We start from the raw sequence: 16210 nt of genomic DNA, 5'->3' as shown, positions 1-16210 counted from the left end.
CGCTTTTCTGATGAGAGAGTTGTTGCTCTTCTTTTCTTCGATCTCCTGTTGAGTTTGTAGGTGTTCAGAATGGTTTGATCCCTATCCAGCTGAATTCCTGAGAGGAGATGAAATCCAGGTCTCCTACTCCTCCGCCATCTTGCTCCCGACCGAGAGAGAGAATCTTAAGCAGGCTCCATGCCCAGTGGGGAGCTCAACACCAGGTTCAATCTCATGACGCCAAGATCATGACCTGAGCTCGGCTGGGCAGGCAGCCCACGCGCCGCGGCGTGGGGACGAGGCTCGGGCTGGTGTCCTCCCGGCTGTGCGCAGGAGGCTCGGGCGTGGGGAGGAAGCTGCAGAGGTGGGCTGATTGCCGCCGCTCCCCGCCCCCCTTTGCAGGCGGCTCGGAGACCAAGGGAGCATAATTCTTGAAAGAATGGGAAGGAAGGTAGGAAGGTGGTAAGTGAATAAATTAGAAGAATTGTCTCTTACTATTGTACATCTATATACACAAAGCAGATAAGTAGTCCACATTAGATCAGGTGCCCATAAAGCAAGAGGCTGATTCTGTAAAGTTGTAGTGACACCAACATATTTTAACACACTAGAAAAGGAAGATGGAGATTTATGACCCTCAATGTACCTGGTGCGTTGGCTGCTTATGGCCCTTCTGCGTTAAAATCCTAAGTTTAGTCTCTCAATGTCATCTTATTTCTTTACCACTATGGATCTGGGATCTACTTTCTCAATAGATTCCAGTATAGATGGATGAAAGACAGCTGTCTTTTAGTGTATTTTCAAAACAAAGTTTCAATTTACAGATAGAAGCATTGGAGGAGAGAGCCTCAGAATATAGAATGCTGGATTTATATTACATACAATGAAGAGCTTTTTGATGCTTGGATGAATTTTGGAAGGAAATTGTACATCCAAGCCGTCCTTTGTTTCAGAGATCTGTGTATCATTTCACAAATGAGAAAATCTGAATGAGAACTTAAATATACTGAAATGTATGAAGTGATTTCTCACCATCCTTTCTAGTGCAATATTTCTTTGACCTGACCTGAGGATAAGGTGTAGCTTTCATAATGACTCCAATGGAACTCAAAATTAGTATCTCATTGTCACATAGATTTTAGCTATTTCCCCTTGATGGAGATATAAGTGATTCACATTGGAATAGAAGATTCACAAAATGAACAATGTGAACTTTTTAGTTCCCTTCAAATCAGAGAAATAATTTGCCCAGGAGAAAAGGGGAATTTGGGCACAGTTAGACCTTGTTAGTGCTCAGTTGTTTGGTTAATGCCCATTTCTCTCTGTTTATGTGTTCATTCATCTAAACTCTTCAGGTATCAGTCCATCTACTTATTTATCATGTATTTGTTGAGTTCTTTCTGAATGATGTTACTGTAGATAGGTAATGTTGGGGTCTGAGGGAAAATAAATATTTTTCCCTTCTCTTCCAGATTCCTGAACCAATTAAAATTTTAAAAAAGATAGAGATTCTTAAGATCAAGTGTGAGCTTATTAAGAAAGCTAATTGGAAAACTGAATTTATTTCTGAAACTAAATGGACTCGCTAATATTACCCATGCAGTGGATATTTTCTACCCTGACATTGACATAAATAAACAACAATAGCCCTCTCTTTTGCAGGGGTAGAATCTTCTCTATAAAGGCATAGTAAATCCATTTGCATTCTTTTCTGTGGTCAGACTGATTCAAGAGACAGAAGATTCAGAGGGGGTGGAGTTGAGCATTTTTAGTTCTATTTTTGTTTTTTCAAATTCACAATTAGTTGGGGTAAATACAGAGAGAGGCTATAAATTTTCCTTCCATTATTTCCCCTCTTGGAGTGTAGAGTAAAAATTACTTCCCCTCCATGAGAACATGTGGGGTACAGGAATGTATCCTGGACATAGTCCTGATGATGTGAATTAACATGGCTATGGGTAATTTGTTGTCTTTAGAGCATAGGATGTGGCCTGGGAAGAAACAGATAATGAAGCCCATGCATTAATATCATTATTAAGCCCAAGAACGTGACAAATACTTTTTATTTAGCATATATTGTAAGCTCAGGTGTCTGCTGGGTGCTCTGAAGAATACAAGGAAACTATATTAGTATAGTACATACATTCATTTCCTGCTTACTAGGAACCTATAGTCTAGTTGGGGATATAAGCTTCCACAAATTAAAAGATAAGTAAGTGTAGAAGGGAGTTTCTAGTGAGTTCCAAATAGTGGTACAAACAATATTGGAGGGGTTCAGAGGTAGAAGGAGGTGAAGGGAATGAGAGGTACTAAGAGGAGCTAGATCAAGGAAGTGTTCTTGGATAAGGTGAAGTTCTGACTGGGCTTTGAAAAGACGGATAAAAGAAGGCAGGATTTATAGGGGTAAAGATCAGAAGCGTGAGCAAGGACACAAAGAACATGCATATGGGGACATATGGGGGATGGTGAATAAAACACCCTAATTGGAATAAATATTTTAGATAATGAGAGATGAGCATGGGAAGGTGGTTTGGGTGGTTTTATTTTGAAGGACCTTGTTGGCTGAACTAAGGAGCCATGGTCTTGATTTTTTAGGCAGGAGAGAGCTATTACAATATTTTTAACAGTAGAATGACATGGTCAGATTAGTTATTTAGAAAGACCACTCTGATAACACCAATGTGTAAGATAGACTGAAGGGAGGCAAATGGAATAGAGATTAAAGAAGTTAAGAAGCTATTGCACTGGGTGTTATATGAAAATAATGAATCATGAAACACTACAAAAAAAACTAATGATGTACTGTATGGTGACTAACATAACATAAAAAAAGAAGCTATTGCTATCATCAGACATGATAGGAATTATCTTTAAGGCAGTGCAATGGTAAGTCAAAATGAGAGAAATGAGACTTTTTCTTTTTTACAGCCATTAATGGAAAGCTCTACAGCAACCTCGGGGGTCTTACCATGTACCAAGGAGAACGAGTGGCCTGGTACATGCTGGGCATGGGTCAAGATATTGACCTCCACACTGTCCACTTCCATGCAGAGAGCTTCCTATATCGGGTGAGTAAGAAAAGGGCTGAGTACCTCAAGAATGATTAGAGGAATGCTTTGACAGTTATTAAGGAAGAAGAGAACAACTTCTTAAGGAAGAAGATGTTAGTTAAAAGGGGAGAGGTCTTGTACATGGAGAATTGAGCTGGGAATTCTAGTTTGGCTGTGTATTCCAGGGTCAGTCACTTCCCTCTAGTCCTTAGCTTTTCCTTCTAGTATAGAAGAAATGAGTAGCTCATTTATGGTGTAAGTAGGTTGAAGAAATCAATGTAATTGGATACCAGACAAGGACTGGAGGGATAGTGAACAGTGATCCTAAGAGCAAGAAATTTCAGAGTGATATCTCAGAATCTATGAAAGTTCTTAATCAGTTATAAAAAGAACTTCAATTCAGGAGCTACATGGAACAACATGCAGATTTTGAAAAAGAAGATTTAGTCTTAGGGAAAGGGAGCAGAGTTGAAGGCATTAATATAGAATTAAAGTTATAGAAATGTGATAAAAGTGATAGCATGGAGAGGAAACTAAATTGAGTTCAATTTCTAAAGGAAATATGTAGTTCCTTCCTAGGAGTCAAGGCTTAAGCCAAAATCCCCAGATGTCAGCCTGCTGAAAAGTATGGTGATATTAGTTTTATCCCCCAAAGGAAGATGGAATGTCTTTTACTTTGGGACACTTTAAGAAAAAGTAGGAAGAAATGGTCTCCTCTGTTGATTCAGTTTGTGTGGGTGGGTTTATAAGGAAGATGGATAAGGCAGGATCTACAAATCTTGGAGTCCCATGTCCCTGATTGGGACATCCAAGCTTTTTAGCTCCTATAAGCTCTGAGATTATCTCTTTACCCTTTATTTCCTCTCCCCTACTCCCAATATTTATTACAGAATGGAGAGAGCTACCGGGCAGATGTGGTGGATCTGTTCCCAGGAACCTTTGAGGTTGTGGAGATGGTAGCCAGCAACCCTGGGACATGGTTGATGCACTGCCATGTTTCTGATCATGTCCATGCTGGTATGGAGACCCTCTTTACTGTTTTATCCCAAAGAGGTAAGGTCTAACTTCTCAAGACTGGAAATCTTCAAACACTTTATGTAGCCTACAGGAACCAGTTAATCCCTAGAAATCCCTTGTATCTGTCTTTCTGATCCCAGAAGAACCAGGATTTAAGGCAGAACAGGACCCACCCAGGTGTTCTCCCAACCAATATTTCTCATTCTCCATTGCCCCCTTGTTCCTGCCCCCTCCTAATTACTTTGACATCTATTGATTTCACATTAGTTGACCCAGCCTGAAACTCGTTAAGCTCTATGCACTGATGCTTACCATAGATATGCTTCCTTTGAAATATATTTCATTTGAATATAAATTTTTTATTTTATGATTCATTAGAGGTGTTATTTCAAGAAATTTTGCAAATAAGTCCTTTCTTTTAAAAAAAGAAGAAATATAATTCTAATAGTCACCTCTTAATTGATTTGTGAAAAAGTTCTTTCTGTCTTGGAACAAGTTGGTCTAAAGCTAGATGGAGATATTGGCCTTCAATTATAGCTTATCCCAGAAATATGTGAAGGGTGAAAAAAAAGGGTTTGTCTTATATTTTTATATGGAGAGTGAATTGCTGGGGTAATTTCTTTACCACTCAGTTGTTGTTTATCACCAAGAACATAGAAGTTTAGGCTGCCATGAACTTTGTGTCTTTGGGTCATTAATTGTTTAAGAGCCTCTTGACCTGAGTCTAGAATTTCCAGTCATTGACACTCTATCAGCAGAAATAGAAAGTTTGAAAATGTCTTTGGGTATTCAAAAAGCTTAGTAAACCAGGGTAGAGAACACAACTCTGCTATTTACCCCCAGGGAAAGAGAAATTGTCCATTATGATATCCTGTATCTTTGAAAAGCTTTGTTCTCTAGTAACCCATAGTGCTAAAATGTGGCTTCAACTCTAGTACTACTACTTCTACTACTACTCTAGTACTATTCCTTACTACCCAGATAGGTCCACAGAATTCTTTGTTGTATTTTCTCAGTCTTTAGAACCAAAGTCAAGTGATGAATTGATGTGTCATCAAGATGCTATAGATTCAGGTACCTGGGTGGCTCAGTTGGTTAAGCGTCTCCTTCAGCTCAGGTCATGATCCCAAGGACCTGGGATCGGGCTCCATGTCGGACCCCTTGCTCATTGGGGAATCTGATTCTCCCTCTCCCTCTGCCTGCCCCCCCCCCACTCATTCTCTCTCTCTCTCAAATGAATAAATAAAAGCTTTAAAAAAAAGGTGCTATAGATGGAAGACAACGGTTTTATCTGTCTATAATGAGTCATCCAAAATCTGGACCATTTAATAAACAACAGATTATCACAATACATATGATCAGAGAACCTCCATGAATAAGGATAGCCTATATCTCTGACAAGGAGCCAGCCCATAAAGCTCACCTATTTGCTTTTTAGTTTGTTTATACCTCATGATACTCTAATTCAATATTGCTCCAACTACATATGTGCTAACTGGCAAACCAGAGGAAATAGTTGAAGACAGATAGGGAAGAAAGGACTAATTGTTGAAACAAGGTTCCTGATGAGGAAACAGGGAATGAAAACTGGAGCTAAAATGAAAAATTAGACTGGAGTAAGTTTTTGTTTGTTTATTTACTAAAAGGGGAGAAAAGACAGAAAAGAAAATGATCAATGTGTAAGTTTGGGTGAGGGGCTTGTCAGAAAGAATATTTCTATTTTATGGTCTCTGCTTCATTTGTGAGAAAGGAGACAGAGTCATCTACTGAGAGTGAAAGATAGTTAGTAGGATAAGGAATTGAAGACAGTGGGCTAAGGTTTGAAATAACCACTCCAGGAGATGGGAAAACAAAATTTACTCTGAGTGATGGAAAATAAATTAATTATTGGCAGACAACACTGAGGGCCTAAAGTTGGACACAAAGAATACTGATATTTACAATTACATGATTTTTCTCCACCAATATTCAGCAAATCAGACAAAACACGGGGAAAACATAGTTACTATGGTTTTTGGTGGATGATTATAGCACTTCTGGTAAGTTAGTAGTTGAAGTGATAGACCATAGAGTCTAGCCAGACCAGGAAAGGGAGGGGGAAGAGAGGATGAAGCTAATAGTTTGGGAAAAATGGAAGGATCCAGAAACTGGAGATCTTTATGAAGTGAGGATAACAGGTTAAATGGAATAAATAGCATTAAAACATTGAAGGAATAGGAGGATGTTGTTAGATTTTATATTTCTGAGATGGAGCAGTTCTGAATAATAAGTCCAATGTGACCATGGGAAGTGTTGATAGAATAAGAGTAGATGTAAAAGTTGTTGGAGTTAAAAGTTCCAGAAACTGTGAAGCTTGAGGGGTGAATGGTGGGAATTGAGGAAGAAGAAGACTGTGCCGGGTACCAAATTCATTCCATGAATGAAAATAACTACCAGGTAACAGTGACAAAAAATGGTTGTGGGTTTTCTAGCCAAATAATACAAGCCTCAAATGAGATAGAGATATGCCACAAAAAAAGGGGAGGAACAATGATCTCAAACCAGTATTGAGAGGATATAAAGGAAACATAGTGCTCAGAGAAGAGCTCAGCCTCATTAAAGCCAGAAGAAGTGTTTGAGGAGAGTTTGAATATGTAGGGATATCGTTTTGAAAAGGAACAAAAATTTCCTGAAGGGAAGGTAGGAAAGGGTGACAAAGAAAACAAGAATGTGGATAGGAAGTACCAATAAATATGTACATAATGGCAGAGGGTTGACTTACCTTTTGGACTCCCAAGCCTATGTTTTTGCTTATATTTTTATCAGTACTCAAAATCAAATCCATATACCAATATTGACTTTGACAATAAGGTAGTTAATTCCAGGCACCTTCATTTTACTTAGGATACCACAGAGAAATTCCTCTAACCAATGCCAATACCCACAACAAACCTGTGGATTGGTAGGAATAATAACAAAGCTAACTAACTTCTTTTTTTTTTTTCCAGAACACGTAAGCACTATCACCACCATCACCAAAGAGATTGGAAAGGGTAAGGAGAATAATGCACAAACTGGGTAGTTGTATGTAGTATGTACTTGGGGGGGGGGAGGTGAAGTGCCTCTAGAAGATGAAATTCACTGACCAAAAGGTGGACTATAATACTAGCAGGAAGCATTCTGAGATTTTTGTAAGACTTCAAAAGCCAGGAACCCAAGGTTCAACTTCTCTAAGCAGGTTTATTCTCTACCCCCCACTCCCAACCTCCTAAGTTGAGGAAAACAGCTTAATCCCCAGTTGAAGGTTGCATTCTTAGCTTCCCACCTAATGTATGAGGGGGAAGAAAATTCAGAGTTTCACTGGGTTGGACATAAAGGAGCTGTAACACAGACATAAACTACTCACAGAGACAGTATGAAACTAGTACAAATACCATACGTACAGTCTGCATCAGCTATTTTTATTCTTGTATCTATGGAATACCAAATAGTTGACTCTTTGGAACCAGCCATTTCTGCCCTTCAAAAAAGTAGAAATTCTTGTCCTACCTAAACTAGGTCCAAATAGTGCTTTCACTCTCCCCCACACCATTTGTGCCTGGACTGAGAAAGACTCAGAAAGTTATGAGAGCTAGAAGGGATGTTAGAGATCATCAGTTGAGTCTGGTGATTTTTTTCAGTTATGTTTGCAAAAGTCCTAATGATCTCCCTAAAAAACTTATAAACTGTCATTCAGGGGACTAGGGTATGTCCTGGAGGGATCGGGGTAAGGTAAAGTGAGGCTGAGAGAGTGGAATGGCATACATATATATATATGTGTGTGTGTGTATTTGTATATATAGAAAGAAGGTCACTTACTCTGGGAAACAAAGAATGAGTTATTGTGACTAAAGAGTAGAAGATAAAACCAAAAAAGGCAGGTTAGAGCCTGATTGTGAGAGTTGGAATTTGTATATATCCACACATATATATTGGTGTGTATATACATATTTTGTGTGTATATTTGGATATACATAATACATATTTCTATGTACATACATACTCATAAGCTCTTACTTGTAAGAAAGGTTCCACAATGGGGAAAAAACTCAAAAACTGTGGTCTAATAAAACCCAATAGTTTTGTACATGAGAAACAGAGATGGAAGGTAATTTGTCCAAGGTTACAAAAGGAGTTAAGTGGTAGAATGTAAACTCAGAACTAGGATGTTTTCCAGCTTCCATTTGAACTCATTATATTTCATCTTCTCTCTGTTCTTTTAAGAATGTTCATTCATCCATTTATATATTTATCAAACATGTGCTAAGTTCCAGGGACACTAAACAACTAAGAAACATACTACTCTCCAGGAGGTTTGTGTCTAGATATGGAATGAGACACAAAAACAATAATGGCACTGCTGGTATATATTGTAAAAAAAGGGGGGGCAAAAAATAACAGCTATCAGTTATTGTACATTTGTTATCTTCCAGGTGCTATGCTAAATATCATAAATATTAACTCATTTAAATCTCACAAGAAACCTCTGAGCTAAGTTTGGTTCTTATCACCATTTTATAAAACAGGAGACTGTAAGGATACTTTGGGAACACAAGAAAGGACCATTAACTGCCCAGCTAAATTGAAGAAGGCTTTGTAACATTTAAGATGGCTATAGAAGAAGGCTTTGTAACATTTAAGATGGGTATAGAAAGGTGAAGAGGGAGAAAGGGTGTTCAGAAAGTCTTGGGAGCCTGAAAGGTCACTTACTCTGGGAAACAAAGGATGAGTTATTGTAACTAAAGAGCAGAACATAAAACTAAAAAAGGTAGGTTAGAGCCTGATTGTGAGAGTTGGAATGCCTGGCTTGATTCTGAGTTTTACTTTGTGAGTTAATTGGAGATCAGCAAAAGTCTATATGCCAAGAACTAAGACAGATTATTTCACCTGGAAAGATCAATGTAACATCAGTATTATCATGACCCAAAAAGGTGACAGACCAGACAGCACAGTGGCAGGCAGTTATCATGGTCCAATAGTCAAATTGAGCATTGATAAGCTAGATGATTTAGTCATACTGCCTCCCTGAAGATTCTACTCATTGCTCCCAATTCTATCATCTGGAAACATGCAAACCAAATCCAATTATTTTTATTATTATTATTTTTACATCACAAGCCTTTATATATTTGAAGAAATATATCAAGGCCCTTTCTACTCTGAGTTTTAGCTCTTTCCATGGGGCAATTGGGCCCTCGGTGATTCCTACGGGCTTTCTCAGCTGTGACATCTTGTTACACAAATTCTTTGTAACCTATAAATCTGTCTTCATCAGCTGGTCTTTTTAGGGATAGCAGTTCCTCTGTCCAATTTTGATAGGGTTATTTCTTCTTTCCCAGGAGTTGACTGCAAATGGTGCCCCATTAGAGTACTCTCCACCTCAGGGTTCCCATTTTTCTCTTATTCCATTTCAGCAACAATCCTCAGAGACATTGGAGAAGGAAATGTGAGGATGCTGGGCTTGCAGATCCCTGTGAAGAATATTGAGATGCTGGCTTCTGTTTTAATTGCTATGAGTATCATTCTCCTGCTCATTGCTCTGGCTCTTAGTGGTGTGGTCTGGTACCAGCATCGGCAGAGAAAGCTACGACGCAACAGGAGGTCCATCCTGGATGACAGCTTCAAGCTTCTGTCCCTCAAGCAGTAACAGCTGAATCCTGCAACTGCACGTCTTGAATGCAGTCCCAGAAGGCCATGCTCCAGTAACTGACCCCACTGTCAAAGGCACATGGATGGTAGAGGGGCAGAGGAGGAATCAGACTCATCTGAGCATTTCTTCACTTATTTATTTACATGGAAATTATGTACTTTCTTTCTCTTTATTTTTTTTTCTCCACTTGGGCAGCTGGGGCAAGAAAGTCCCCTCATATCCTATATTACAAATTTCAGCAGCTGGATTATATCAACCACTGACACTTGGAAGATCTGGAAATTTCTAGTAACTGATTCTTCTTACAAAGTAGATACCAAGGGTAAAACTCATTGATTAGGTTTCTGTTACTTTTCAGGACCTAGGCAAGTTCACTCTGATCCAAGGTTAAGTGAGCTGTGAAAATAATCCACATCTAAACTAAGGACTAAGAAAATGGGCATGATGGAGAATGGGTGGGGTGGGATTTGAAGATCAAAATTTTATTTTGATTCTCCTTAGGAACAAACTATTTTGGAGAAGTGGGTAGATGGAATATTGTTGTTATGAGTACCTGCAACCCCTGGAGCCAGAAGTTCCTCAGGAAGTTAATCCTCCATGTTTCTGGCACAGTTTCACTAAAGGGAATGTTGGGTGTCCTTTCCATATTTTAGGCAGCAAATCCTATACATTCAAGTACTTGGTAGAAGACTATAAGAGTGAACATGGTGTTTTTAATGATCCCTGTGGCCTCTGGGAGTTTGTGACCATTATTGAAACAAAGAGCACTCACTGAGGGGAGTGTAATATGGGTCTGTTTATCCTATTTGTGGAGCCTGCGTGTTTGTGTTTTAGAAATGGAAAAGGTGTCTTAGAGTGGTGGCTATCATCTTTTAGCCCATAGGTGCCAAAATATTTTGAATTCTGAGAAAATTTTCCAGATGGAAATAGAGGGCTGAGACAAGGCTTAAACCTGTCCACTGGGCAAGGAGAGGTGGGCACAGATCTCGTGGAGTCCTTGGCATTTGGGGGTATAAGAGGTATTTTTGCAATTTGGGGAGCTTTTTAATAGGACAGGATCCTTCTCTCGGGTACCCTAAAGCAATATTCCTTGTCACCTGTAAGTTCATACCTCTCAGAAACCTTGGTCAGAGACCACAGGCAAGATATAAAAGCAGAGATGAAATAAGATGACCCACCCTCACTATAATATCCATAATACTATTTTACATGGCAAGTGAAGAACAGAAGACATAGAGGCAGAATGAAGATAATAACTGAAATATGTAGTGCTTTATACTTTAAAAAGCATCTAATACCTGATTGCATTTGACTTGTTTTAGTTCTATCAGGGTGATACTTTGTTTTATATTTGAATAAACAAAGGATCAGATAGAGTAATTTTACCCAAGGCTGTTCAGCTAGAGGTTGAGCAAGGATTCATGTCTTAATCTGTTTGACTCCAAATACCTGTTTTCATTCTGGTATATCATGGAAACTTCCATTGACTGCAATTTTCCTGTCTTCTTAGACAACCTGTCTGCCTACTTGGGTACCCTTTACAGATCAAATGTAGAAACCCCCCGGGCTGGTATTCAGTTGCCATATAATGTTGAAGGTTGAAGGAGAAAACACAGTCCAGAGCCTATTATTCATCTTGGCTTACAGCAGTCAGTGGATTTCTGGACACCTTTACTGGAAATCACAGACACATAACAGAGGAAGAAAATGTTGGAAAGTTTAAATTGCTAGTTACAAAATCAAATGATAGAGTATTTAAGCCATTGCATAATCAATACACTTAACAGCAAAACTTTTTGTCCTATTGTTAATGTGCAGGATATTGAAAACCCAGTGCACATTGGAGACTCTATAGTTAATAGCTATGATTTGCATGCATCTGGGAGGTTGTTAGCTTGGTTATGGTCATGAATATGAGACAAGGAAGAAGTAGGTGAAATGGGGTTACATTTCTTCTGAGTGTGTAACCCTGCTTCAGATCAGGAAATGTAAACCTAAGCCCATGTATTTCAAAAATGGATGTATTTTTATGGTGGGTTTGCTCCCAGTGGGGATGTAGGAGATGTTTTTGACAATTAAGTGACACTTGCATTCATTCAGTTGATCAAGCCAGAAAACCCCAAAGTCAACATATTGGTGAGTCTTGTCTGTTTTGTCTCCTAAATTGCTGTAACTGATTAATTTGTTCTATCTTTACTACTACCACCCAGTATAAAAAAACAACCATCTTTTACCTGGACTAGAGTGGTAAACTCCTGATCACGCTCCTCGCATCTAATCTAGCCCCTTACATTTTGTTCTTTATGCAGAAAAATGATGTTTAAAAATATAAGTTAGGCTTACAGTTCAGATGAGATGCCACAAACTTATCTCTCTTTAGAGATAAACACTGTAAATAATAAAAGAGACAATAGAAGGAATAAAAAAGATGAAAAGAAGAAGGCAATCTGGAAAAGCACAGAGCAACAAAGCAACTGGGCATCTTCCCAACACCCAGCCTAGCAGAACACAGCCCAAGATCAAAGAGGAATCCTAATGAAAACCCCAGATGGACCTAGAGGCACAAAGAGAGATTGAGGTGGATCCCTGCTGACATTGAGTAGCCAGGAAAGCTTGTCATCATCTCTTTTGGCCAGAGACTCCCCTTTCTTAATTAGACATTGGGAAGGACCTGCAAGGGGAATCTCAACATAACAAGCTGCCCAGCCCAGGAAGCACTCTTTTGCTGCAAGCTGGAGAATCCCTTTCACTACCTAGAGAAAATAAGTGGCTCTGTCAGGGATCAACAGAAACACCAGAGAAACCATACCAAACAAAATACCACAACAAAGTCTCTGAAAATTACATTGTTATTGGAACACAAAATTATGCCAGGACCCCACATTGGCCTAGAGCCTACTTAAAAAAAAGAATGATAAAAAGAGAGTTTCATTTTGCCCATATCACAACTAGGCCAGTCTGGCACAGTGTCCCATGGAGAGGACCTCTCTGGACCTATGTTTTTTTCAGTGGAAGAAGAGAGTCCAAAGTGAACATCTAGTTATCCCAGAGTTGTGATGTTTCTTGGGGGACCCACTCAGGTCCCACCTCATGAGTATCACTGGGAGATCTTCAGGGCTGAAATACTGGGGATCAGATACAGACATAGAATTGGTGTTGGATTTGTAGTAACCAGTACTTAGGCTTCAGTGGACCATATTCCTACTTGCAGCAGTACTCAAGTAGAGACTCTATCCAATAGCTCTACTCATCTACAGAGCCAAGGCATGGCCCTGTCTGTCCAGTGAGCTTAGTTGGCAGTTCAGCCTGAATTGGGTGTCTAGCATACTGACTATGGAACCTATTCTAATGCCCCACCTGAGCAGGAAAACAAACTTACAGCCCTACCCAACTGCTGAGCATAGCCCCCAGTTCATGCCAGAGGACCTGGGAAGTTGAGGAGTCAATTCTAACACCCCGTTCAGGCAGGGAAACAAGACAGCAGCCCTGCACATTTGGTTTTTATTTTATTTTATTATTTTTATTTTTTTAATTTTAATTTTAATTCAAGTACAGTTAACATAGTGTTATATTAGTTTCAAGTGTACAATAATGATTCAACAATTCAATACATCACCCAGTGCTCATCATGACAAACACACTCCTTAATCCCCATCACTTATTTCACCTATCCCACCCACCTCACCTCTGGTAACCATCAGTTTGTTCTCAGTAGGGAAGAGTCTGTTTCTGCATTTGTCTCCCTTCCCTTTTTTTTCCCTTTGCTCCTTTGTTTTGTTTCTTAAATTCCATAAATGAGTGAAATCATATGATATTTGTCTTTCTCTCACTGACATATTTCAATTAGCATTATACTTTCAAATTCCATCCATGTTGTTGCAAATGACAAGATTTTATTCTTTTTTAGGGCTGAATAATATTCATATATATATACCAAATCTATCCATTCATCTATCCATGGACACATGGCCTGCTTCCATAATTTGGCCATTGTAAATAATGCTGCTATAACCATAGTGGTTCATGTAAATCTTTGAATTAGTGTTTTTGTAATTTTGGAGGTAAATAACCAATACGATTACTGCATCATAGGATAGTTCTATTTTTAGCTTTTTGAGGAACCTCCATACTCTTCTGCAAAGTGACTGCACCAGTTTGCATTCCCACCATGAGTGCATGAGGGTCCATTTTTCTCCACATCCTTACCAACACCTGTTTATTGTGTTGTTGATTTTAGTCATTTTTATAGGTGCAAGGTGATATCAAATTGTAGTTTTGATTTGCATTTCCCTAATGATGAGTGATGTTGAGCATTGTTTCATGTGTCTGTTGGCCATCTAGGTGTTTTCCTTGGAGAAATGTCCGATCACGTCTTCTGCCCCTTTTTAAATTGGATTATTTGTATTTGGATGTTGATTTGAATAAGTTCTTTATATATTTTGGATATTAACCTTTTATCAGATAGATCATTTGCGAATGTCTTCTTCCATTCAATAGGTTGCCTTTTGGGTTTTTTTTTTTTATTGTTTCCTTCATTGTGCAGAAAATTTGTATCTTGAAGTAGGCTCAATAGTTTATTTTTGTTTTTGTTTCCCTTGCCTCAAGAGACATATCTAGAAAGAAGTTGCCACAGCTGGTGTCAGAGACATTCCTGCATATGCTCTCTTCTAAGATTTTTATGGTTTCAGTCTCACATTTGGGTCTTTAATACATGTTGAATTTATTTTTGTGTATAGTGTAAGAAATTGGTCCAGTTTCTTTCTTTTGCATGTAGCTGACAAGTTTTCTCAACACCATTTGTTGTAGAGAGTGTGTTATCTCTCATTGGATATTCTTTCCTGCTTTGCCAAAGATTATATGGCCATACAATGGTGGACTTATTTCTGGGTTTTCTATTCTGTTCCATTGATCTATGTGTCTATTTTTGTGCCAGTACCACACTGTTTTGATTACTACAGCTTTGTAATATAACTTGAAGTCTGGAATTGTGATGCCTCCAGCTTTTTTTCTTTTTCAACACTGCTTTAGCTATTTAGGGTCTTTTGAGGTTCCATACAAATTATAGGATTGTTTGTTCTAGCTCTGTGAAAAATGCTGGTGGCATGTTGATAAGGATTGCATTAAATGTGTCGATTGCTTTGGTAGTATAAACATTATAACAGTATTTGTTCTTCCAATCCATGAGCATGGAATGTCTTTCCATGTCTTTGTGTAGTCTTCAATTTCTTTCATCAGTGTTTTATAGTTTTCAGAATACAGATCTTTTACCTCTTTGGTTAGGTTTATTTCTAGGTATCTTATTATTTTTGGTGCAATTGTAAATGGGATTGTTTTCTTATTTTTTCTTTCTGCTGTTTCATTATTAGCATATAGAAATACAATAGATTTCTTTTTTAAAGATTTTATTTATTTATTTGAGGGAGAGAAAGAGAGAGAGAGCACAGAGGAAGAGTGAGAGGGAGAAGCAGATTCCCCACTGAGCAGAAAGCTGGACATGGGGCTCGATCCTAGGATGCTGAGATCATGACCTGAGCTGAAGGCAGACACTTAACCAACTGAGCCACCCAGGCTCCCCTACAACAGATTTCTGCACATTGATTTTATACCCTACAACTTTACTGAATTCATTTATCAGTTCTAGTAGGATTTGTGGGGGGGGATTTTTAGGGTTTTCTATATAAGGCATCATGTCATCTGCAAATAGTGAAAGTTTTACTTCCTCCTTACTGATTTGGTTGCCTTTTTAAAAAATCGAATTGCTGTGGTTAGGACTTCCCGTACTATGTTAAATAAAAGTGGTAAAAATAGATATCCTTGTCTTGTTCCTGACCTTAGGGGAAAAGCTCTCAATTTTTCCCACTGAGTATGATGTTGGCTATGGATTTTTTCATATATGGCCTTTATTATGTTGAGGTATGTTTCCTCTAAACCTACTTGGTTGAGAGCTTTTAAAATGCATGTATGTTGTACTTTGTAAAATGCTTTTTCTGCATCTATTGAAATGATCATTTGATTTTCATTAATTCTCTTATTGATATGATGTATCTCATTGAGTGATTTGCAAATATTGAACCACCCTTGCATACCAGCAATAAATCCCACTTGATCATGGTGAATGATTTTTTTAATGTATTGTTGGATTATTCTGCCCAATTGTTGAGCATAGTCTCTAAACCTGTGTAGTTAGGGAGCCTACATAGTGACTCTGCGAACACTGTTATTAGCCTTGCCAAGCCATGTAGCCCAACCAACAACAATGCCTGATTACTGAACACGGCCTTCAACATCACTCACACAGAGGTAACTACAGAGCCCAGCTAGTGTCCCACTTGACTACAAAACCAAACAAGCCTGAAACCAAGAAACCCACCCAGTGCCCATGTTTCAATGTTGAGCTCAGCCAGCAGACCCACCCAACTGTAGAGCCCAGCCCTGCCTCCAAAGTTGGCCTCACCCAACTACAAACACTGATAATAAGCACTGACTGCCCATGGAT

The 16210-nt window shown here is 38.7% G+C and overlaps 1 protein-coding gene across 1 annotated transcript in view; it reads left to right on the top strand.

Annotated features, from left to right (window-relative positions):
- HEPH (hephaestin) overlaps nt 1–15830 on the top strand; it is a 96421-nt gene extending 80591 nt beyond the window's left edge. Inside the window, exons 18-21 of the mRNA XM_081808752.1 lie at nt 2908–3047; nt 3920–4082; nt 7034–7078; nt 9479–15830. Of these exons, the coding sequence (XP_081664878.1) occupies nt 2908–3047; nt 3920–4082; nt 7034–7078; nt 9479–9711 (581 nt within the window). The 3' untranslated portion in view covers nt 9712–15830. The remainder of the gene's footprint in view (nt 1–2907; nt 3048–3919; nt 4083–7033; nt 7079–9478) is intronic.
- The last annotated feature ends 380 nt before the right edge of the window (nt 15831–16210 follow it).

The sequence above is a fragment of the Leptonychotes weddellii genome, chromosome X (assembly GCF_054177405.1).
Source record: "Leptonychotes weddellii isolate Sample4059 chromosome X, ASM5417740v2, whole genome shotgun sequence".
In the NCBI taxonomy this organism is placed as follows: Eukaryota; Metazoa; Chordata; class Mammalia; order Carnivora; family Phocidae; genus Leptonychotes; species Leptonychotes weddellii.
Note: the sequence above shows the minus strand (reverse complement) of the source record. Positions and strands in the feature narration are given on the sequence as shown.